Genomic DNA, 24,627 nt, shown 5'->3' on the forward strand with positions numbered 1-24,627 from the left:
CGTCTGTGGGCAAGTGTAAATGTAATGTATGGCTGGTGCTGTTCTTTCACTACTGAGAGCTGACTGCAAAATCCAGCCTAATAAGGGGCTGTGATAGGACAAATTGAAAGTAACTGTTTCATCTGCCAAGTGGGTCAATAACCAGAGGTCATATTTCAAAATAACTGATAAAGTAGTAGAACTGTAACATATTATTTGAAAGGGTGGTGAAAGGAGATTCTACAGGAATTTTCAAACGACAAAATTGGGCATGTACTTGAAGCGTACTAATTTACAGGGTCATGGGGAAAGAGCTGGGGGTGGCCAAGAAAATACACCGTTGCTTGCCGTGTTCAAGCAGCAACTAGATCCACTGTAGAGGGCTGTAGAGCTGTTTTGGCTCTTGAATAACTGCAAGTTCTAGTGCAAAAGCCCAAAGCAAGTCTGTGAGCATTTGTGTAGTGAATGCTAAATGCAGTTTGTCACTGAAAATCCAGGCCAATATTTGCAAAGGTACTACACATAGAAAAGTTTAAAAACCACCGATTTAAGATGCAAATGGTTGTTCACAAGCTGTTCGGAGTCCTCACTTATAGAAACATGCAGCATGGAGTTTCGTTAAGATTCAAACTTTACCTTGAGCTATAGCAGCCAGCTTACTTTTCTCCTCTGGGCTCAGTTGTAACATGGTGTCAATTACTGGGAGCAGGCTTTGCCTCTCACTGCCTGCATTTAGGAATATGAACTTTAACATAACATTCTTCAGATACTCCAGGTTTGCGATAGACTTCTCACGTTCCTGGTTCCTTTCTAGCCTCCTCACTTCATTTTTCAGCAGCTATGTGGGAAAAGAACACTCCTTTACATTGCATATTGAGTCAGAACACAATCAGAAAGGAGCATCCAGTGAACTTGAGCATTCCACGGGTTATAACATTTTCTGTTACTTCACAAAGCCCCAGGACAGATTTCACAGCTGTCTTTTTTCACACTGGCAGAAGTCCAATTATAACAAAGATAATAGGTTTTTTGCTTGTGAATTTGGCACTGTCATTTAAAAGGGTAATTCAATTTTTCAGGACAAAGTTTGAATTAAAACAAAATAATTTTTATGCTAACTAATTGAGTGAGCTCATCTCAGTCAGGGCAGCATTTGGGACATTGTAATTGGCCTCAGTACCTCAGCCAGGATTTGTGCCCAATTGCTAGCCTGTGACTCCTAGTGGAAAGTACTGTGTGGATATGAGGTGTTGAAACATCCAATTCATTGACTTTGCTTGTGACCAAGAGAAATGTTAACAAATTGTATCAAACAATTGCTAAAAGTCATCAGATCAGATCAATTAACTTCTGTGGCTCTTCCTAATCATCTGAAGACACCAATGCAAATCCATTTCTGATCTGTAAGTTAACCTCAGCCAAAACAAGCTCTCAAACTGTCAAAACCTCATCCATTCGTCAATCCAGGGAGTACACCAGTGTTTGGAGCCGGATCAGGCATGAGCTAAATTATATGGTGCACTGTGGTCCCTGTGCCCCCGGCTAAAAAAAAAAATCGGTGGGGCGGGGGTTGCTCACCTAGGGAAAGAACAACTGTCCCACAGTCATTTAATAACTAATTGACTGTTGATAGGCTGGAGGTGGGGTTGCTGCCCTTGAGCAGGAAATCCTGCTGAGAGCAGTGGGCCAGAAGCCAACAGCTCTCAATGTACCTTTGGCGCCAGTGGGGAGTGGCGGCTACTGTCAGGCGATGAAGCACGCTGCAAATGGATCAAAAGTTTGCAAATGTTTGGGGTTGGCGAGGGGGATGGATGCCAGGGTTTATGGGGCCATTGAGGGAGAGCAACCTAAGGGTGTTTTTGAAAAATTAACGTGGGGCAAGCTGGCCAAGTGGAGGTGGGCTCACCCCCAAACTTTACACTGGGATGCGGGGAGCCCACCCTCAGTGTATAATTCAACGCTGTGCAGAATAATAAGAAATCTTTGAAAACGTGGCATTTTGTGTAAATTGGTTCAGAATTTTACCTCATTCAAAGTCCATGACAATAAAAAAGCTATGTTTATTTGTATGAAGTTTAAGTTCTTAATAATAAAAATAACTACTAAGCACTAGAGGTAACATGAAAAAAAAACTTATATTTTTGTTTATTAATGACATGAACCCTTCAGTGTTATGTCCAGTTCTGGCTACCACAATACAAAGGAAACACTGTTAGGATGAATTAAGTTGAGATGAAAGGCCTTTCATGTGGCTCGGGTGAAAGAAAGGTCCTTAGAATCAGCTGGACAAAGCTGCAGGATAACTGGAGTGAGAGCCTGGTGTTGGCAACAAGAAGGTGTCATGATGAGATATTAATGTCTATAATGTTATTGGAAATTATTTTTAAATTGGAAAAGTAGGAAAGTCTATGTGTGGCTTAACTGGATTAAAGCCAGCTAGTCTGGGTGCTTTGATGTATAGAAGTTTCAGATGTTAATTAGATAAACGTAAGGAGGAGAAGCTAAAGTGTAAATTTGCTTTAGTTGAATAAACCATTCAAAAGAATGGGTAAAATCTTGCACCTAGCTGGGAGATGCCAAGCAATGTGTTTATATTACTAATAAAATAGGTGGAATGAAAGTATTGTTGTTAGGAGAGGTTAAATTAAAAAACCTAGTAATATTAAAAATTTACTTTCAAAGAGGAAGCTAGGTTTAAAAAGGAGTTTGTGTGTGCAAGTCAGAGGCATTTAAGATCTAACCAGTCTGAAAGCCAACAACTGTCTGCAAAGGAACCAAATTGCAAGGAACCTCATTTTGAATTCATAAGGTCAAATGTGCTTTGCCTGGTGTGTTTAACGTCTATGGGTTATTGTTGTCTTGGTGAAGATTTACCTGGGAGTGATTAATTTGGGGGTTTGTTTAAAAGTTATGTTGGTAGTAATTTGTAGACATGCGTGTGTTATTAATTAATCAAGAAATTAAACAATGTTTAATTTAGTTTTATATAAAAACCCTCGAGGCTTGGTGGTCTTCTTAGTGAATTCAGAGCTGCTTCTCAAACATACCAATTGAAAATATAGGTTATGATAGTTGTTCAAGTTTCCCTCTGAGATTTAAACAACTCAGCATTTACCAACTGCTGTGTCATAACAAAGGTGAAACATCAGGAAAGAAGAGGCCAGGTTGGAGAGGACTGGTTGGGTGGACATCATCAGAAACTGGATGGAGGGCAGAATGACAGCGGCATGCAGAATTTCAGTGAAGAAAGAGAGAGATGATTATGACCCCTTGTGGACTGTGGCTAATTATAGGTGGATGGAATAGAAGCATAGGAGAAGGAGTAAGTCATTCAGCCCCTCAAGCCTGCTCTGCTAATCAACCAGATCATGGCTGATCATCCATCACAACACCATTTTCCCACACTATCCCCATATCCCTTTGGATATCATTAGTCTCTAGAAGTCTATCAATCTCTGTCTTGCATATACTCAAATGACTAAGATTCCACAGCCCTCTGGGGCAGATAATTCCAAAAATTCACAATCCTCTCAGTGAAGAAATAGCTCCTCATCTCAGTCCTAAGGCTTGCCCCTTATTCTGAGACTGTGTCCCCTGGTTCTAAACCCCCTAACCAGGGGAACCATCCTTTCTGCATCTACCCTGTCCAGCCCCTTAAGAATTGTGTCAGTTTCAATGAGGTCATCTGTCATTCTTCAAAACTGCAGATAATACAGGCAGAGTCTCATTAATCGCTCCTCATAGGACAGTCCCACCATGCCAGGAATTAGTCTGATGAAGCTCTACTGCACTCCCTCAATGGCAAGTATATCCTTCCTTAGGAAGGTTCCAAAACTGTACTCAATATTCCAGGTGCAGTTTAACCAAGGTCCTATACAATTGAAGCAAGACAACTTTACTCCTGTACTCAAATCCTCTTGCAATTAAGGCAAACATACTATTTGCCTTCCTAATTGCTTGCTGCACCTGCATGTTAGCTTTCAGTGACTTATGAACAAGGACACTCAGGTCTCTTTGGATATCAACATTTCCCAATCTCACCATTTAAGAAATATTCTGCACCTCCGTTCCACCTACCAAAGTGGATAACCTCACACTTACCCACATTATATTCCATCTGCCATGTTCTTGCCCACTCATTAAGCCTGTCAAAATCCCCTTGAAGCCTCTTTGCATCATCCACACAACACACATTCACACCTAGTTTTGCGAATGGCCTCTCTCATTCTTATCTGATCTTGCGACATATGTCAGAAGATGTCTATTCTAACAGACTGCAGCTTCTAGGTTTAAACCCTAACTTCAAGACAGGAATACACATCTGACCACTTAATCTTAAAAGTCAACCTGCTTGCATGTGATTCTCTCTCCTGACATCAAATGAAGATAACTTCAAACAAATATCAGATTCATTAAAGAACTGAAGCACATTTCATTTTATACTCCATGAACAAATTCTTCAAAATAAATGGATCATGCACCATTTAGCCAGTTACTTTAGTGCTCCATTCCACTGTGTGCATGGACCCACCGTAATTTGTTCCATAAGGATGGCGTTGGTAGCTTCAGTCTCACGTAGAAGCCCATTTAAATGGTCAATACTCTTAGTAGCTGTGCTTAATTTCTGTGTTATTTCCTCCTTGGTTGGCTCTGGCTGCCATTGAGGAACATCTGCAAATCATCAATGGAACAGTGAGAACAATTTTCCAATTAACCTAGATATAGAAATATTTTAGTTGCTTTTCTTAAGCCTTTTTCCCTAAGAGAAAACCAATAATAGTTTCCCTAATTCCTCAATTCAAATCAAGTAGGTTTAGCAGGTATTTTTAATTTACAATTTTATACTTTTCCCAATTTCCTTCCCTCCATAACTTACACTGATGTTGATTGAGAGAGAAAGCAGTTGATATGTTTCTAGACATCTACTAATACCGTTCTCAACCTAAACTTTAGGAAGCATAGAAGTGGGGCCCCAAATGGTTTATCCTTATTACTTCCTTTCCTTTTGTTGAGAAAATGTTTGCCTTTCATAGCAGTTTTGAGAGGCAAAGAATACTATTTCAGACAAATAAGAACCATTTAGTAGGTTTTAAGGATGGTTGCCCTTCTTTATACCAAAAAAGTAATTAAATATAATAAACTAAAAATGAAATAATTTTCTGTAAAATAAAATCACTATGGCAGAAAATACAAGAATAAGTTTACAGCCTTAAATCTTGTGATCATTTTTATGTCAGACATATACAAATATATTAGTCTGATAAGACAAGTTTACATATTAACGACAATTCTAGGTCTGTTGCAAATTCACAACTGTCAACCAACCTAACACAGTCTCAGGGGAAGTGAGCAATTGCTCAAGAGATGCAACTTGGGTATTTGTAGAAGATACCGACTCTGTTTCAGTCATCTCCATCCCTTCTCCTTCTCCACGGTCAATGGAATTTATATCTAATACGGATATGTCCATATTTCTTCGGTCACGCAAAATCTTCCCGGGTGGCTCAAGTGGTGGAGGATCTTAGGCAAAAAAAAAGGGCAAAATCATACTGGTTCTTCCACATGGTGATGTGTAATATGAGAAAAAGAGTTGCTGCTTGTAACACTAAACGGACATTATGGAAATTCATACAAGATGTGATGGGTGATGTTGTAAAGGATGAGATCAAAATCATTCTTATCTCCTCAAAAGTGGCATAGTATACAATCAGAATTTGTTAGCCTTTGTTTTTGATCAGAAATTACACCAATCATGGAGTAAATGTGCTCATTTACATTAATTTAAATATTAAACACCTATCACCACACTGTTTCTGGCAGTAACTAATATTTAGTTGCAAGCTCTGGCCACTGAATGGGGAATTATTTTTATTTGTTCATGGGATGCGGACAAAGCTGACAAGGCCAACATTTACTGCCTAACCCTAGTTGCCTTCGACGTGGTGGTGAGCTGACTTTTTGAACCATTGCAGTCCTTGAGGTAGATACACTCAATGCTGTTTGGGAGGGAGTTCCAGGTTTTTGTTCCAACAATAGTGAAGGAAAGGCGATATATTTCCAAGTCAGGATGGCGTGAGAGATGGGGGTGGGGGAGGTAGAACTTACACATGGTGGTATTCCCATGCACCTTCTGTTCTCATTCTTCTAGATGGTAGAGATCAGAGTGTTGGAAGGTGCTGTCAAATTGTGCCACAGTACGTTGGTGGTGGAAGGAATGAATATTTACGGAGGTGGATGGGGTGCCAATCCATTGCTGCTTGCAATAGATGATATTGAGCTTTTTGAGTGTTGTTGAGTTTCACTGATCTATGCAAATGGGGAGTATTCCATCACACGCCTGACTCATGCCTTGTAGATAGTGGACAGGCTTTGGGGAGTCAGGAGCTGAGTTACTCTCCACAGAATTCCCAGCCTCTGACCTGCTCTTGTAGCCCCACTATTTATGTGGCTGGTCCAATTAAGTTTCTGATCAATGGTAACCCCACGATGTTTCATAGCAGTTTTTATATTCAAAGGATAATTTTAAGATATGCAATTCAGTTTTATAATTACTTTTAGAAATGTACAGAATCACCTTTCTAAAGATTTAAACAACTACCATTTAGTACTGTCATGAAGCTATTAATGTATATATTATTGGAAAATATTTTTCTTTTAAAATAGAGGTTTAGCTGTGGGTGTGTCTTAATTGGATTAAAGCCAGCTGGTCTAGGTGCTTTGATGTGTGTTAGTTTTGAGATGTAAGAGAGATACAGTGCATTTGCATTTTTTGAACAGACTATTCAAGAAGTGGGGTGAAATCCGGCACCTAGCAAGCAGGGACCAAGCAATATGTTTATATTGCTAATAAAATTGGTACTATGAAAGGGGTTTTATTGTTAGAAGAGGTGGGTTCAAAGATGCTGGTGATGCAAGGAGAATTTACATTCAATGAGCTGTACTAGGTATAATTTCAACAGTTTTCGTGTGTGCAATGCAGAGGTAATGTAAGATCAAAGCAGCTGTAAGTCTCCAACTGTCTCCACAGGAACCAAAGTGAAAGGAATCTCATTTTGAATTTGTAAGGTGAAGATGCTTTGCCTGGTGTCTAGTTAAATCTACGGGTTGCTGTTGCCTTAATGGAGATTAGTTTGGGCATTTGTTAAAGTTAAGATAGTAGTAATTTATAGCCATATGTATATATTTAACTTGTCTGAATTAATAAAATGTTTCATTTAGTTTAATATAAAACCTCTAAAGAAATGGCGGTCTGATTCCTGAATTATGAGTTGCATCTCAAACATACCACTTAAAAATATAGGTTATGACAGTTGTTTAAAGTTTCCCTCTGGGATTTTTAAATAACTCAGTTTTAACGAAAGACTGTCTCATAACAGTACATCTTGAGGATATTTTCCCTTATTTATACTAAAAAATAAAATAAACTGAAAATAGTGAAATAGTGATTATTTTATGGAAACTAAGAAAGAAAACACAATAACTATAAGTTTGTGGCCCCAAATCTTTTTATATTTTTAATGTCAATTGCATAAAACAAATATATTAGTTAAAAAAAGTTAACAAAATAGCTACCATGCTAGGTCTATTGTAAAGTCACTACTGCCAACCAGCCTAACTTAGTCTTGGGGAAGCAGTGTGGGATTCAATGATGATAATGCCATCAATGTTGAAGGGGAGGTGTTTAGATTCTCTCTTGTTGGAAATAGTCATTGCCTGGCACTTGTGTGACATAATGTCATCTGCCACTTATCAACCCCAGCCTGAATGCGCACCAGGTCTTGCTGCATGTGGGGGTGGTTTGCTTCATTATCTGAAGAGTCATGAATGGTACTGAACACTGCAATCATCTGTGAACATCCCCACTTCTCAGCTAATGATAGAGGGAAGGTCATTGATGAAGCAGTTGAAGATGTTTGGGCCTAGAACACTGCCTTGAGGAACTCCTGCAATGATGTCCTAGGGCTGATATGATTGGCCTCCAACAACCACTATCATCTTCCTTTTTGCTACAATACTCCAACTAGTAGAGTGTTTTTCCCATTGACTTCAATTTTGTTAGGATGCCTTGATGTCACACTTGGTTAAATGCTGCATTGATGCCAAGGGCAGTCACTCTCACCTCACATTTACACTTCTAGGCTTAATTATTCCATTCAGTCAGACTATTTCAGGTAAATAGCATAGCTGCCTTTAAGGGGAAGCCATATAATCATATAAAGGAGAAAGGATTTGGTTAGATGAAGTAGAAAGAGGCTTGTGTGCAGCATAAACACTAGCACAGGCCAGTTGGACGGAATTACATCACATGTAATATAATCCTCTCGGCATTTCTTCTCACTTTGGCTCTGTTCCTGCTGTTTGATCTTTTGACCACCTTATGGCTTGTATGATAAATATGTCTACCCCAACAAGCCTTCCTTCCTCCCACATCAAATACTTCATGGTAAGAAAAATAAACAGGTCATCCTGCTGCTTAGTTGCTATGCGCCTGAAGGATAACCATGACCACTTTTAAACAATAAAGGAGCTCTTACGCATATTCTAGTACAAGTCTTCCCTAACTTTGGTCCAGTTAAACCCAGCCCATTATACACTGGAAGTCAAGAACAAGTGAGGTTACTGTCAGATAAGATCAGCCAGAGAAAGAGACACAAAATCTCCTAAATACAAGAACAATTTTGAAATAGATTATATGATGCTGTCATTTAAACAATACTGTAAGAGGAAGGATTCTTTAAGAAATGGATAAAGGCAATGAAACATATTTTAGTCTTGGAGAAATTTGTCAGTTAGACGGGTCAATTTAAAACGCAAGTAATAACGATAAATAATGCTCAGAAAAGCATGCAAAAATTAATAATTCATTATTTGATATCAATTTATAGCTCAATGGAAAGAGGCACATAATACATTTCAATTAGCTTTTTAAAGAAAAGTACATCTATCTGATCTGTACCATTTTCACAACTTAGACAAATCAGTAGTATATTCTGTAAGTAGCAGATGATAACAAAATGGAAAGCATTTCTTACATTAGAACCATTTTGAAATAATTACAAGAAGTTGATCTCTCTCCCTTTAAATCAGCAGGGTGTGGTCGCTAAATTCATCTAAAATGATATGCTGTATAATTACTGCGATCTCACATTAACAGAAGGTTGTTTTATAGGTTCTAAATTGAGACTCACTTGCTAAACTGCTTTCAGCTTGAAACTGGAAGATCTGTGCCTCCATTTTGGTTAATTGTTTTTGCAACATTTCAACTGTCTTTCTGTGATCTTCTTGCAGATGTCGGACTTGCTCACGGAAGCTTTGATGTACTGCTTCATTCTGGGCAGTCATCTGACTCACAGTCTGAGCATGCTCTGATTTCAGCAGTACATTTTCAGACTGCACACAACAAAGTCTGTATTGTTTAAAAATACAATTGTGAAATGTTACATAAAACTTCATTATAAAATTTCGTGCCGGTCTCTCCCCATGCATTAAGAGGCAAGAGACTACTGTCCTAGCTCCTGCCATGTTCCTCCATACTTGGTTTAAGGATATGCAAGACAGAGGCAACATCTTTCAATTTTATGCTTTAAAAAATATTTTCTGGTTGAATTACTTGGGATGAACTGAGGAATTCACCAAATATAGATTTATCAATATATGCTGAGGTATTATTAAACTCTTGTGCTGTGTAAATAAATTCAGAGTGCTAGTAATTTGTTATGTAAGTGGATAAGTATTACATACTGTATTAGTTCACGCAGTGCTAAATATATGGTTGTAAAAATCACAAATCAAGTGTCATAATTTGATTTATAACCTGGATTAAAATGAACTCAAAGCCTCAAAAAGAAATCCTTAGTTTGTACACTTGCATGTAAACACCAATAATAAATATATATTTCTGGGTGAGATTTCATTTTTCAAACTACATATTTCTGTAAAACGATCACTTGTAATGACTTTCAAATGTATTTAATAGAGGTTGCTAATGCAAAATGTTGCTGGATCTCACCTTTGAGGTAAGTTATTAAATAATTCATCATACTTCAAATAACAGCAGGCTATTCATATGCAATACAAAGATGATAATTAGGATTGTAAACTACAGTGGGACACAATGGACGAGGACAAAAAAAAAGGTCAAAAATTAAGTTTCATGAAGCAGGTCTGAACATCCAATGTTTGCTTTGTGAAGAGCAAAATTAAGTATATTACCTGTAATTTGTTTACGTGTGTGGATTTGAGTAGTTTGTGAAATATTCCTTTCAAATATATTTAAATTAACATTTTAAAATCTTGTGTTGCAGCACCTCGATGCTTAAAAATACACAAAAATAGCTGTTGCAGTATTTTAATTGCACCGCCAGATTTTCCAAATATTTAACTATTTAGCACTCATCTCATATCAGACGTGCAAAAACATCAATTCATCCCCAAACTTCAAGAATGATGTCAAAACTTCAGCTCTATATGTCACTAATGGAAAAGCCCCTGGTTATAGTGTGTATAAAATATGCAATATCAGAAAAGTACATGAATTATAACTGTACAAACAAAATGATAAAGTATATGAAGTTACACAAGCAAGTTCGGCAAGAGATTTTCTTTAAGAAAATGAATTACAGTACTTATAACTACTTAAAAACTGACCATCTTGTATTATGTCTACTTGAGCTTGAAAAATAATTTAAAAAAACATACTTTTCTCTAATCTCAGCCTCCTTGGACACAGTTTCCTGCAGATTCTTGTTATGTCGCTCCAGCAGCATATCATGCTCTAACTGTAGAGCCTGCAACTCACCCACACTGACTTGTAGGTTGCACTGAGACTCCTGTAACTTGGCCTTCAGCTGGTCAACCACCTTTTGGAGATGCTCTCTAAAGCAAAAGAAATGTTTACATTTATTCAGCACAGCCATTGCTTTTGGCACATTTGTTAGATTTCACCTCATTGGCACATTTGTGCAATTAATAAAGCTTAAATTAGCAAATTGTACAGAGCATAAGCTCAGTGATGATAAATTAAGATAATTTGTGAATTTTGGGTAATATTGTTAAGAAAGTCTTAAATTTGGCACAAAAACAAAAAATGCTGGAAAAATTCAGCAGGTCTGACAGCATTTGTGGCGAGAAAAGGAATTAAATTTGGCATCTCTTTAATTGCCAAATGTTGTAATGTAGCTTTAAGGAAGAACATGTGGGTCCTTTGGGAGTGAACTGAAGTTTTAACCAGGACAGGTTTGGCTCCAGCAAGTTTACAGTAAAGAGAAGCCAAGGCTACAATGCTGATTGGCCAGGAAGGTGGCTTGAGGACTAGATGTTCCAGGACTTTTGGTCAAAGATACAAGTTATAGTTTAGCAGTTAGAAGGGGCACCAATGCTTTAAAACTGATATGCTAGAATAGACTTGGGCCTAGAATGTTCCAAAGACCTCCAGGTAGAGATACAAATTAAGGATAGATTGTTGTGGGGATGCTAGGAGCATTCTTCCCATTGGTCAAAAACTACAAATATTGGGTTAGAAATTGTCAGTTGTGTTGATCCAGATGCACGTATTTGGGTTAAATGTTGCAAAGCTACCTGCAAAAAGGATATAAAAATAGGGGTGCATCACTGAGGTCTTTGCACTTGCCGAGAGTTAGTATTTGCCACAGTACACTTGTTGGTGGGCATTTGTTCTGAGTTAGGAGTAGAGTAGGTCACTTGTCAGGAAAGCACTTTCTAGGAGTAAGGCACTTGTTAGGAAATCAGCATTTGCATAGGACATTGCCAGTCAATGGTTATTAGTCACTTTGAGAAGTTGCTGTAAGAACCCAATATTAGGCCTAGATAGTGACTAAAGTAACTATCACAGGGCTGAGGACTGCTGTAAGAATCCAGTATTAGAGATCAGTGGATCCAGTATAGACAGGATTGCCAAAGCCTCGAGAGAGTGAAGAGAAAATCTATAACCATTTAGCTGCCCAAGGAATCGCTCAAAGTCCAGCTCAGGAGAATCAGTAATAAAGTACAGTTCTAATCATTTTGGGAAAGCCAGTTTTTGTTAGAAAGCTGTATCCACCAGACAGAGAGAGAGAAGAGAAGAGAAGAGAGAGAGAAAGACAACACTCAGCAGGCAGCTGTGAAGTGTGTAGCTTCAGCAGTTAAGGTAGACTGGAAGCAGAGTTGAAAAATGATCCACTGGAGTTTAAGTCTTAAAGAGATCTGTATGTATGTTAGTTAAATTGGCTAAGCTAAAATCTCAAAAGGACATCGTGAGTCAAGAGATCAGGTTTAAGGAACCAAGAAGGGAAGACCCCAGAAGTCCCTGGATCCATGGGAAAGAGAGACAGATAAGTGTTGAACTTGTGTACTGTGCTATGTCTTGACTAACGTAATGTTACATATCAATCATATCATTCTTTATTGTCCAATAAACCTCGTTAGTTTGCATTTTTAGTGGTTCTCCTTTTTGCTAATGTGGTTATTCCTCAACAAAAATGTTCTTACTTGGAGTTTAGTATACAAATCCCTTGGATACTATTGGCCAAGCAACCCTATATTACACACAATGAAATTTTACAAAAAAGTAATGCAGTCAAATCCTTACTTCCTGCTAGGTTAATGACTGTAACAGGGGCTGCTACAATACGTCCCCACATTTACGGACTAGAGAAAAAGACACCAGAATTTCACACCAGAACATGGCACAAATCAGTCAAAGGCAAGAGATGGATATTCGGCCCATCACAACTTATCATTCAAACATTTTAAACTCATTCAAATGAACAACCTACTGCATTTTGAATGCCTCTAATGTATGAATCCAATATGCTACTAGTATATTGAACATATTGTATTTATATAGTGCCTTTAATGAAACATTTTAGAGGAGAAAAAAAGGAACAGATTATTCCAAATGTTTTTCACGCTTTCAATAATGAAAATGTTTATAAGATCCATTGTAAATTTACTTTAAATTACTTTATCTTTTCTGATCTTACAGGTCTAATTTACCCTGAAGCAATATTCTGTGATTAACTCTGTGTTCACCTTGATGCCATCCCTACCCATCCTTTAACTTTCTTCTCTCTTTATTGCCCAACTTTAACTTTTCTTTCTCATGTTTTCCCTGGAAATTTGGAGTCATTCCTTGTTGTTTTTCTGCAGACCCAACCTAGTGTACATTTTTGAAGCATAGAAATCAAAATTGTAAACAACACTAAGTTGATCTGACATTATATCATCTCAGGATAATCTTTCAGTGACTTTAAATATTTTAGATATGTATCGCAACATTCTATTTGTTTCTCCACATTGACAAATATGAGTCTACAGTTACGTCCAGTCCGTTTAAGCCATACTTCTGTTGTCATGGCTTGTCATCATTACTAAATGTAGTAAAGCCTTATTTCTGGTGGGTTCTACATAACAGTGGGTTCTACACAACAGTGTTCCAGATAATCGTCCATACCCATCCAAAGTCCTAACTTGTACCAGTCTGGTGTGTTAATAATAACAATGAGCAGAATAGGAGCTCCGCTGAACTTGAGATGATTACAAAGTATCTATGCAGTGATTCCGAACTCAATGTTCTACCTTCATAGGCAGAGGAGGTCACAGTGCAGAAGGACGCCATTCAGCCCATTGAGTCCATGCAGGCTCTCTGTAGAGCAATCCAGTCAGTCCCATTTCTCCACTGTATCCTTATAGCCCTACCAGATTATTTGCCTCAAGTAACCATCCAATTTTGGAATCATTGTCTGCTTCTACCACCCTCATAGGAAGAGAGTTCCAGGTTATTACCTATTGCTGCCTAAAATTCTCTCACACCTCCGCTGCATCTCTTGCCCAAAACTTTTAATCTGCAATCCCTAGTCCTTGTACCATCAACTAGTGAGAACACTTTCCTTGTCTACTTTATCCAAATCTTTCATAATCTTGTACATCTCTATCAAATCTCCCCTCAATCTCCTTTGCTTCATGGGTTGCACCAACCCCCCCATCAGCCCCCCTCAGCTTCGCCAACCTAACCTAGTAGCTAAAATCCCTCATACCTTGAGCCATTCTGGTAAATCTCTTCTGCAAATTCTCAAGGATCCTCAAACCCTTTTTGAATTGTGACAATCAGGACTGAATGCAATAATTTAATAGTGGCCTACTAGGAGCTCTATAAAGGTTCAGCTTAACTACCTTGCTTTTGTACTCAATATCTCTATTTATGAAGCCCAAGATCCCATATGCATTGCTCACTACTCTCTCAGTATGTCCTGCCACTTTTAAAGATCCATGCACATGAACCCCTAAGTCCCTCTGTCCCTGCATTCGCTCTAGAACTGTGACGTTATGTCTATATTGCCTCTCCCTACCCCTTCTGACGAAATGCATCACCTCACACTTCTCTGTATTAAATTTCACTTGGCACTTGTCTGCCCATTTTGCTAGCCTATCTTTATCTTGTTGCAGCTGATTGGTATCATCCTCAGTGTTTGCTAATCCTCTAAGTTTGATATCATCAGCAAATTTTGAAATGTTACCCTGTATTCCAATATCCAAATAATTTATACATGACAACAAAGCACTGGTCCCAGCACTAACCCTTGGGGAACATCTCCAGCCTGAGAAACAACCATTTACCACGACTCACTGTTTTCTGTCCTTTAGGCAATTTTTGTATCCAAGCTGACACTGACCATTCTATTCCATGAGCCACAATTTTGTTAACTAGTCTTTTATGTACTACTTTGTCAAATGCTTCCTTAAAATTCAGATAGACAACATCCATTGCATTCCCTTCATCAACCTGTTCTGCTACTACATCAGAAAATTCAATCAGATTAGTCAAGTATAACCTGCCTTTAATAAAACCATGCTGGCTCTCCTTAGTTAAATCAAACCTCCGAATGCCTGTTGATAATTTCCCTGATTATTGTATCTAAAACCTTATCCACCACTGATAAACTAACCAGCCTGTAGTTATTAGGAATTTCCTTACACCTTTCCATGGATAAAGATGTCACAGTTGCCAATCTCCCCTGTATCTATACAAGATTGGAGGATTATAAAAAGCCAGCCAGCCTTTCATGTGCATCCTTCCTTTCAATTTTCAACTCATCCATTAGCTTCACCATCTGTTTCTAGCAATATTTTGTCAGCATCCTTAGTGAACAACATGCAAAGTCTTTTAGCCTTGCCCTGTGCCTCTAGGCATATATCACCCTCTTTCTCCCCAATAGGGCCTACCCACCTTTTACTACTCACTTACCATGTATATGTAGAGAGTTTTAATTATCTTTTATATTAACTGCTACTCTATTCTCATCATCTCTCTGTTGCAGTATTATTTTCCTCTTCACTTCCCCTCTCAATATATATATTTGACCTGGCTTTCCTTTGAAGAATTCACGTGACATGCACCATACACCCTCTTTATTTGTTTCATCATTTTCTCTGTCTCCCTTGTCATCCAAGGAGCACCACCTATGGTTCCCTTATCTTTCACCCTTGTTAGGAGGCACCTAACCTGTACCTGAAACAGCTCTTCCTTAAAGATCATCCGCTATTCCATTATCATTTTTTCTGTAAATCTTTTGATTCCATTTTACCGGAGCTAGATACCCTCTCATTCCATTGAACTTAGCCCTCTTTCAATTTAGAAGTTCTACTTTAGATAGTTCATTGCTCTTCTCCATTATTAATCTAAACCTTACGATACAATGATCACTCTTCCCCAAGTGTTCCACCTCATTCCCCAGCACCAGATCCAGCATTGCCTCCTTCTTAATTGGACAGAGAGCATTATGGTCAAGGAAGATCCCCCAAACACATTTCAGAAATTCTTCCTCTTCCTTACCCTTTACTCTAATATTATCCCAACTGATATTTGGGTAATTGAAGTCCCCCGATATGACCACTATATTTTTTTGCACATCTTTGATTTCCTGCAGATTTGCCCCTCCCTTTCTCATTATTTGGAGGTCTATAAAATACCCCTAGTATCATGATCATCCCAATTTTGTTTCTCAGCTTTCAAAAGAGCATTAGATGATTATTTGAATACAAACAATGTGCAGGGATACGGGGAAAAGGCAGGCAATGGCACCAGGTCATAATGCTCTTTTAGAGAGCTGTGCAGACATGATGGGACGGATGGCCTTCTTCTGTGCTGTTAAAATTCAGAGATTCTAACGAAATGGATTCTGTCTTTGCCCGAGGGACATCCTTTCTTTCCAACACTACAATGTTTTCTCTAGCAGTACTGCAAACCCACCTCTCTTTTACCTTCCGTATCTTTTCTGAAACACACTGTATTCTGGAATATTATGCTCCTCAACATTTTTAAGCCATGCTCCATCATTGCCATTAACATCATATTCCCACACAGCTACTTGTGCTCACCAACCTTATTCATCACACTTTGTGCGTTTACATACATGCATTCTAAACCTATCTTTGTGTTCCTCGTAGTCGGCTCTTATTTAGTATGATACTACCTCCTTCTCTAGTGCTAACCAACACACACTCCTTTCTGCACCTTACCCCTCTTTTCTACTTCCAAATGCTGGTGCCCATCCACCTGCCAATTTGGTTTAAACACGCCACAATCACACTACTCAACCTCCCCATGAGGATATTAGTTCCAGCCCTGCTGAGCTGCAACCTGTCCCTTTAGAATAGGTGCCTCCGCCCTAGAACTGGTCCCAATGTCCTAAGAATCTGAAGCCCTCTCTCCTGCACCACGCTTCAAACCATGCATCAATTCTCCCTAACTTCCTATTTCTACTCTTGCTAGCATGTGGCATTGGGAGTAAGCCAGAGGTTACTGCCATCGAGGTCCTCCTTTGAAACTTCCTTCCTAGCCCCTAAGAATCTGACCACTGGACCTTAATATCTGCTTTCTCTGTGCCATTGTTACCGACGTTACCACAGTTTCTGGCTCGCTCTGTTCCCCCTGCAGAATATTCTGCACCCTCTCCATGATGTCTTTGATCCTGGCACCTGAGAGGCAAGACACTACGGGAACTCATGATAATAGTTACAGAAATGCTTGTCTGTCCCCTAACTATGGAATGTCCTATAACAGCTGTATTTTTACTCTTTCCTGTTCCCCCCTGTGCAGTCCCTTGCCCAGTGAAGCCATGGTCTGAACTTCTCTCCTTCAAGATGCTGTCACTCCCAGCTGTTGAGTACAGGTTTGAAAGTGGCATGCACCCCAAAGATTCCTACACCACCAGCCTCTTCTTACTCTTCCAGATAGCCACCCATTTACTATCCTGAACTCTTACTGTTTGTGGGTGACCACCTCCTGGAACACCTCATCCAGGAAACACTCATGCTCCCTGATCCTCCAGTGACTCTAGCATCCCAACAAGCTCAGAAATCCTGAGCTTGAGCTGAAGCAGCTAGAAACATTTCCTACACACATGGCTCCCCATGACACATGAAGTTCCCACATGGCACAGGAATTGCAAGCAACAGGTCTCAGATGCCCATCCATGATCTAAGAAAACATCTCTATTCCCTCATTTAGTTCTAGTTAATACCTGGTATAAACTATTAATTTTAATGAATGCCTCGAGACCTGCTCTGTTCTTAATACTCTAATATTAATTCTCTTTCTGTTATCACTTACCCCGATTGAAATTGTATTAATTAGTTTAACTAGTTGAACTATAAATTTAATACAGTACTTAATAGTTTCCTGGTCCTAGAATAAACGACTGCCCTAGTTTTAAGTAAATGTGGAATTATAAGTAAACAACTAAAAAGAGTAAGTTTTACAAGTCACAAGAAATGCATCAGTGATGAAGATTGTATTGAGAAAATTCTCTTAGGTTCTATAACTTACTTTTCTTGCTGGGTCAACTCATGTTCATTCTGAGCAGCTGACCGGCTCTTCTGCTGTTTTAGAACATTATGAACACGAACTTTGTAACTTTCAAAATCCACAGCAGTTGCAGTTTGCTCAGTCTGTAAGGGCAACATGAAATCACTCTGATGGAAGTACATGAATTTCAAATAAACTAAACTCTACCATTTGTAAGTAAATTGAATAACAAATCAGAATGAATCCTCAATTCATAACTTTGAAATTTTTTCTCCCTCCAATCAGGATTAATTAACTTCTGGCTATTTCATTATTTGTAATGCCAGAAATCTCCTGACCTGTTACCAAAAGTAGTGAACATATGAGGGGTAATTTTGTAACTTGAGATTCCCAGCATAGAGCCCTGTTTGACTGGAGCATGCATTAGAGAATTAGGAACTCTAACTCAGCAGAAAGTGTTGAATACTCAGAGTCAGGAATGGAGGTCAAATTCTTTGACATATGCTGCCATTGAGTAAGTTTCTGCTTGGGGAACAAAGCCTCGCTAAATATGCCCTTATCACTCAAAATTAAGTAGAAAATACATTCCTTTGCTTAGAAAGGGAGGGATATCAAAATTAAATAGTATTCATGCTTAGGATGCTGAACATATTTAACCCCATGAGACCATGTGCAGGGGAAAGAGTGAGAGGGGAGGAAGAGGGGAGAAGAGAGAGAGGAAGGGGGGAAGAAAGAGAGGGAAGGGGGGGAAGAAAGAGAGGGAAGGGGGGGAAGAAAGAGAGGGAAGGGGGGAAGAAAGAGAGGGAAGGGGGGGGAAGAAAGAGAGGGAAGGGGGGAAGAGAGAGAGGGAAGGGGGAAGAGAGAGAGGGAAGGGGGGAAGAAAGAGAGGGAAGGGGGGAAGAAAGAGAGGGAAGGGGGAAGAAAGAGAGGGAAGGGGGGAAGAAAGAGAGGGAAGGGGGGGAAGAAAGAGAGGGAAGGGGGGGAAGAAAGAGAGGGAAGGGGGGAGAAGAGAGAGGAGGAAGAGGGGAGAAGAGAGAGGAGGAAGGGGGGAGAAGAGAGAGGAGGAAGGGGGGAGAAGAGAGAGAGAGGGAAGGCGGGGGGAAGAGAGAGAGGGAAGGCCGGGGGTGGGGGGGAAGAGAGAGAGGGAAGGCAGGGGAGAAGAAAGAGAGGGAGTGGGGGAAAAAAAAGGAGAAAAAAAACAACTTACACAAAAAATGAGAATTAACCAGGCAGGGTAGGTGTGAGCAAAAAGAATGACTAATCAATGTGAACACCACATTAAATATGGTTGCTCCCAGAAAAACCCTTGTACTAACATGAATGGCATGCAGTGGCTTCAGCAGCAAATGTTAACTTTTCACTCATTAATTTTCCTAAAAAAACTTATAAAATCTTCTCGTAACTTGTCTTTTCTTTCTTATTCTCGCTATCCGACTTGAAAAATTCACCACATTATTCTCAGAAAATCAGAATGTTTTATAGCTTTAGTACTAGAAATAACTTAAAATTCATTGACTGAATCAAAGTCATAAATAGTAACAAAGAATTTACTATAGCAACTGCAGACCAACTGAGAGGCTGGAAAAAAATACCGCTTGAGTATCAAAACCACAGGCTGAAGAGGCACTGCTCAAATCAAAACTGTAGTCACTTTGTTTGTGCCAAGAAACATCTAAAGTTATTGTCCAATTCTGCATCAAAGATAGTGTTTCAGATCTGTTGAGACACTTCGCCGGATGCACTCAAGATTGTACCTTAGCAATATCGCATTCTTCCTGAAGAGCTGCCATCTTTTGTGTAAATGCACTCATTGTACGATGATTCTGCTCATTCATTTGACGTAATTGTTCCTGAAACTTGTGGTTTTCAGCAGTTAACTCTGCCAATTGAATCTGCAACATTTAACAATAATAGTCTATGGATTTTCTGCAAGTCCGGCTTTACATTCTACAATCACTACTGCTTTGGCGTTCTGAATTGCACATGTACACAGGAACTTGAGAAAAGATAGCATTTCCATATTTTTTATCGAGTCGCTGCCCTAATTACATTGTGTTAAAAAACTAAAACAAAGATGCAAAACTAGATTTTGCAAAGAATTGTGTTACCCTAATGGATTACTGTTTTAGTCTTGACCCAAAACTGACAGACTTTTCAAGTTAAATCCCTTGTAGCTGTTGAGTTTGCTGATGCACTCTCAGGGGCTGGGGGGGGGGGTCCAGATAAGGAGCAATAGCGAGGTTTCTATTATTAAATTCTGTTTCCTTAGCTAGGCAGAGGAAAATAACACTGAACTTTCATTCCTATTCAGTGATTTCTGCTTAGAACGCATACATGTGGACATTGGGTGAATGAGCATTATGCTTTGTTGAAATGTCGCTCCAGTGGTCTGTGCGCATTGCTGGTAAGACATTATTTATTTTCCAATCCTTGTTGCCCTCAGAGGGTTGCAGTGGGTCTTCTTGAGCTGCTGCAAGAATTTTGATACAGTGGTTTGTTCAGCTTCTTTACAAGCCAGTTAAAAGTCATGCAATCACATTGTTGTATGACTAATTCACATATAGGCCAGCCAGGATTAGGATGACAGGTTTCCTCAAAAGAGCCAACCCTTGACCCCACCACCCTTGCAAACTACCGTCTTACTTCCAACCTCCTTTCCCTTTCCAAAATCCCTTCCCATCATTCCTGGAACTCCATCAGGTTCCTGCCCCTGCGACAGCACAAAACAGCTCTTATCAAATTCACAAATGACATCCTATGTGACTGTGACAAAGATGAACTATCCATCCTCTTCCTTCTCGACCTGTCTGCAGCCTTTAACATGGTTAACCACAGCATCCTCCAATGCCTCTCCACTGTCACCCAACTGTGTGGGACTGCTCTCACCGAGTTAAATTCTTATTTATCAAATCATAGCCAGAGAATGACATGCAATGGCTTCTCTTCTTCTCCTGCACTGTTACCTCTGGTGTCCCCCAAGGATCTATCCTTGGCCCCTTCCTATATCTCATCCACATTCTGCCCCTTGACAACGTCATCTAATGGTACAGTGCTGTGCTTTCACAACACCCAGCTTTGCCTTACCACCATCTCTTTCGATTCCTCCACTGTTGCTAAATTATCAGACTGCTTATCCGACTTCCAGTACTGGATGAGCAGAAATTTCCTCCAATTAAATATTGGGAAGACTGAAGCCATCGTTTTCAGCCCCACTCCAAACCCCATTCCCCAGCTACCAACTCTATCCCTCTCCCTGGTCTGAAATGAAGCCAGTCTGTTAGAACCATAGAAAAGTTACAGCACAGGAGGCCATTCGGCCCATCTTGTCCATGCCAGCCCGAGGACACCCAGGTGCCCTTTCTAATCCCACCTTCCTGCACCCAGCCCATAGCCCTGCAGTTTACAGCACTTAAGGGTGCAGATCCAGGTAGTTTTTAAAAAGAGTTTAGAGTTTCTGCCTCTACCACCAACTTGGGCAGCGAATTCCAGACACCCACTACCCTCTGCGTAAAAAAGTTTTCCTCATGCCCCCCCTACACCTTCTGCAACTTATCTTGAATCTATGTCCCCTGGTTCTAGAATTCTCCACCAAGGGAAACAATTTTATCCTGTCCACTCTATCTATTCCCCTCATAATTTTCTACACCTCAATCAAGTCACCTCTCAGCCTTCTTTGTTCTAAGGAAAATAACCCCACCCTATCCAATTTCTCCTCGTAGCTACACTTTTCTAACCCTGGTAACATTCTTGTAAACCTCCTCTGCACTCTCTCCAGAGCTATTACGTCCTTCCTGTAATGTGGTGAGCAGAACTGCACACAATACTCCAGTTGTGGCCTCACCAGTGTTTTATACAATTCCAACATTATATCCTTAATTTTATATTCTATACCTCTGCCAATGAAGGAGAGCATTCCATATGCCTTCTTTACAACCTTGTCTACTTGAACTGCTGTCTTCAGGGACCTGTGTACACAACCTTGGTGTTATATTTGATCCCGTGATGAACATCCAATCTCACTCCTGCCATCACTAAAACGGTCTACTTCTACTTCTATAACATCACCCAACGTCACCCCCATCTCAGCTCATCTGCTGCCGAGACCCTCATTCATGCCTTTGTTACCTGTAGGTTCGACTATTCCAACGCATTTCTGGCTGGACTCCCACACAATACCTTTCATAAACTGGAGGTCATCCAAAACTCTGCTGCTTGTGTTTTAACAACTCCTGTTCCCCTATCACTGTGCTCACTGACCTACATTGATTCCTGGTCAAGTAATGTCCTGATTTTAAAATTTGCATCTTTGTTTACAAATCCCTTCACTGCGTTGCCCTTCCCTATCTCTGTAACCTTCTCCTGCCCCACTAGCCTTCTAGATATCTGTGTTCCTCTAACTGTGGCCTCCTGTGCTTCCCCAGTTTTAATTGCTCCATCATTGGTGGCCATGTCTTCAGTTGCCTAGGCATCAAACTCTGGAATACCCACCTTACTCATCTCTGCCTCTCTACTTCACTTTCCTCCTTAAGACAGTCCTTAAAACCTACCTTTTTGACTAAGTTTTTGGTCATCTAACCTAATACATTGTCTCAAAACCAGCAGCCATGGGACCGAGTCCCTGCCGAGTTTTGGATCCAGCCAGTTTTTGGGTCAAGGCTTTCATGACAGATCAGGTCAAGTCAAGGGTCGCTCAGACCATTCCTGGCGCAGGAAAAGACTAGAGTGCAAAGTCGGAGGTCACCGTGCCAATGCAGCACCAAGCCCATCAAGCTGGTACATATTTTTACATACCTAACAACAATAAAAATTCATGTATGGCAGCTTAAAAAAAGTCTAATTTTTGGACAGTCAATTTTTGGATAGCTGGTTTTGAGACACAGTACCCATATCTCTTTATGCGGTTATTTTAAAATGATCCTGTGAATCTCCTTGAGATGTTTTATTACAACAAAGGTGTTATATAAATGTAAGTTGATGACGATGTTCCTTCCCCAAACGATATTAGCAAACCAAATGGCATTCTATGACAATCCAACAGCTTTATAGTTACTTTTACTGATAGATCTCCTTATTGATAGATTTTTTTAAAAAAACTGAATTTAAATTCTCAACCTGTCATTATAGGATTTGGACACATGGGCCTGGATTTCATGGGGCAGCGGTAGCCCTGCCCACCATCCAGAAAGTCGAGGGCAACCCCCTTCCGCCGACCGTGGAAGCTACAACTATATTTTACGTTTCTTGCAGTGTTGGCTTCTGCCCCTTAAAGGCAGGAATGCCTGCCTTCAAGAGCTGCCAGCCAATCAGAGGGCTGCTCCCAGCAGTGAGCCACCATGAACAGTGGCCACAGCTGGCACTGCAGCAGACCCCAAGAACAGTGATGATCCAGGAGGCCCAGATGGTAAGCGGGGTGGGGGATCATCAGGGCTAAACAGGCATTTGCAAGGGCATTGTGATCGGGCACCTGTAACCCACCGAAGGCCCCCTCCCCCAGGGCCCGCAGAGAGATCACCAGGATTTACTTGACATAGTGAGGTGCCCATCAGCCACTGGTAAAACCTCTGCAGTGGTGGGAAGGCAACAGGAACAGCACAGCACCCCTTTCCCCCACCGTATTTTATGCCCCCCCACCTCACAGCCTGCTCCCGGGGTGAGCATAAAATCCTGGACCTGTTTTTGGGGTTGTTATTCAAAGGCAGTGGCTTAATAGTCCAGAAACATGACGACTACTTTACTGTACCTCTTGAAAATAACACACTGACATGATAGACCAATTGGATAAGGGCTACAAACAAAATCTATTCCATCAGTGCAAGTCAGTGGAGAAGGAGAAAATAGTGCAGTAACAAATGGTTGTGATCAGAATCTTTAGAGTGATCGATCTCTGCTTCTGATAGAGTGTTGGAATTTCGATTAAATCACATTTGAAAATATCAAAACACTACCACATTGTGAAGGATATCTCATGATCAGTCAGATTTTAAACCTGCATTTACCCAAAGAGAAAAAAAATGTTTCTTCTGCACAGCTCTATTCACAATCATCCTTCACTATGTTAAGCCAATTTTTAAACCACTTCAGAGGCTCAATTTCTGTGGTTTCTACCTTGCATAGGCATAGCTTATGTTGCTCAGTAATAAAGCTCTTGTTGAAATTTAAAGATAACTGGTGGAATCTTCCACTCTGAAGTCTAAGTTTGGTGCCAGGTGGGAAAGTCAGAGTGATTCCAGCTGAGTGGCAGGACAGCTGAACACGTGCCATCTTCCACTGTTCAGCTCATTAGTTATGCATCTGCAAGCAGCTCGGCGAATCTTGTGGCAAGGCACGAAGGATGTCACCTGCCCTGCCATTACCGCTTGGGGTCAAAGTTCCTGGCACCATATTTAAAGGGTATCTGGACAGCTATTCAATCACTGCAGGTCAGGAGCTCCAGGCTGTGCTTAAACTAAGATGTCCAGGAGAAAGCAGCCTTTGACCCCAAGGTTCAGCAATACCTCTCTGAAGATTCTCCTTCAGGCTATCCAAGAATGGCAGGAGGTCCTGTTTTCTCAGGTTGGGAGCAGGAGGCCCTCCCACCTGACCATGGCAGCCTGGGAGGTCTTCACCGGGGTGGTTAGTGCCCATGGGGTTCAAAAAGAACCAGTCTGCAGTGCAGAAAAGGGATGAATGATCTGCTGCGGTCTGCCAGGGTAAGTGCACTGTCTACTTAATGCAAACTCTCACTCTCAATGGCATCAGGCAATATAAGAGTTAAAGTGCAAAGGGATGTCTCACACAACCAGGAGATGGGACATCAGCACTGTATGTGTGCCAGCCGCTTTAAGCTCTCCATCTCATACGAATTC

At 40.3% G+C, this 24,627-nt stretch overlaps 1 protein-coding gene across 1 annotated transcript in view; it reads right to left on the reverse strand.

Annotated features, from left to right (window-relative positions):
* The window catches only part of gcc2 (GRIP and coiled-coil domain containing 2), a 67,346-nt gene that overhangs the window by 3,577 nt on the left and 39,142 nt on the right, over positions 1-24,627 (reverse strand). The window contains exons 16-22 of the mRNA XM_078545556.1: positions 19,537-19,674; positions 17,804-17,925; positions 10,678-10,854; positions 9,168-9,385; positions 5,305-5,499; positions 4,511-4,650; positions 616-817 (exon numbers count right to left, since the gene is read on the reverse strand). Coding sequence (XP_078401682.1) covers positions 616-817; positions 4,511-4,650; positions 5,305-5,499; positions 9,168-9,385; positions 10,678-10,854; positions 17,804-17,925; positions 19,537-19,674 — 1,192 coding nt within the window. The remainder of the gene's footprint in view (positions 1-615; positions 818-4,510; positions 4,651-5,304; positions 5,500-9,167; positions 9,386-10,677; positions 10,855-17,803; positions 17,926-19,536; positions 19,675-24,627) is intronic.

This window comes from Cetorhinus maximus, chromosome 7 (assembly GCF_964194155.1).
Source record: "Cetorhinus maximus chromosome 7, sCetMax3.hap1.1, whole genome shotgun sequence".
NCBI lineage: Eukaryota > Metazoa > Chordata > Chondrichthyes > Lamniformes > Cetorhinidae > Cetorhinus > Cetorhinus maximus.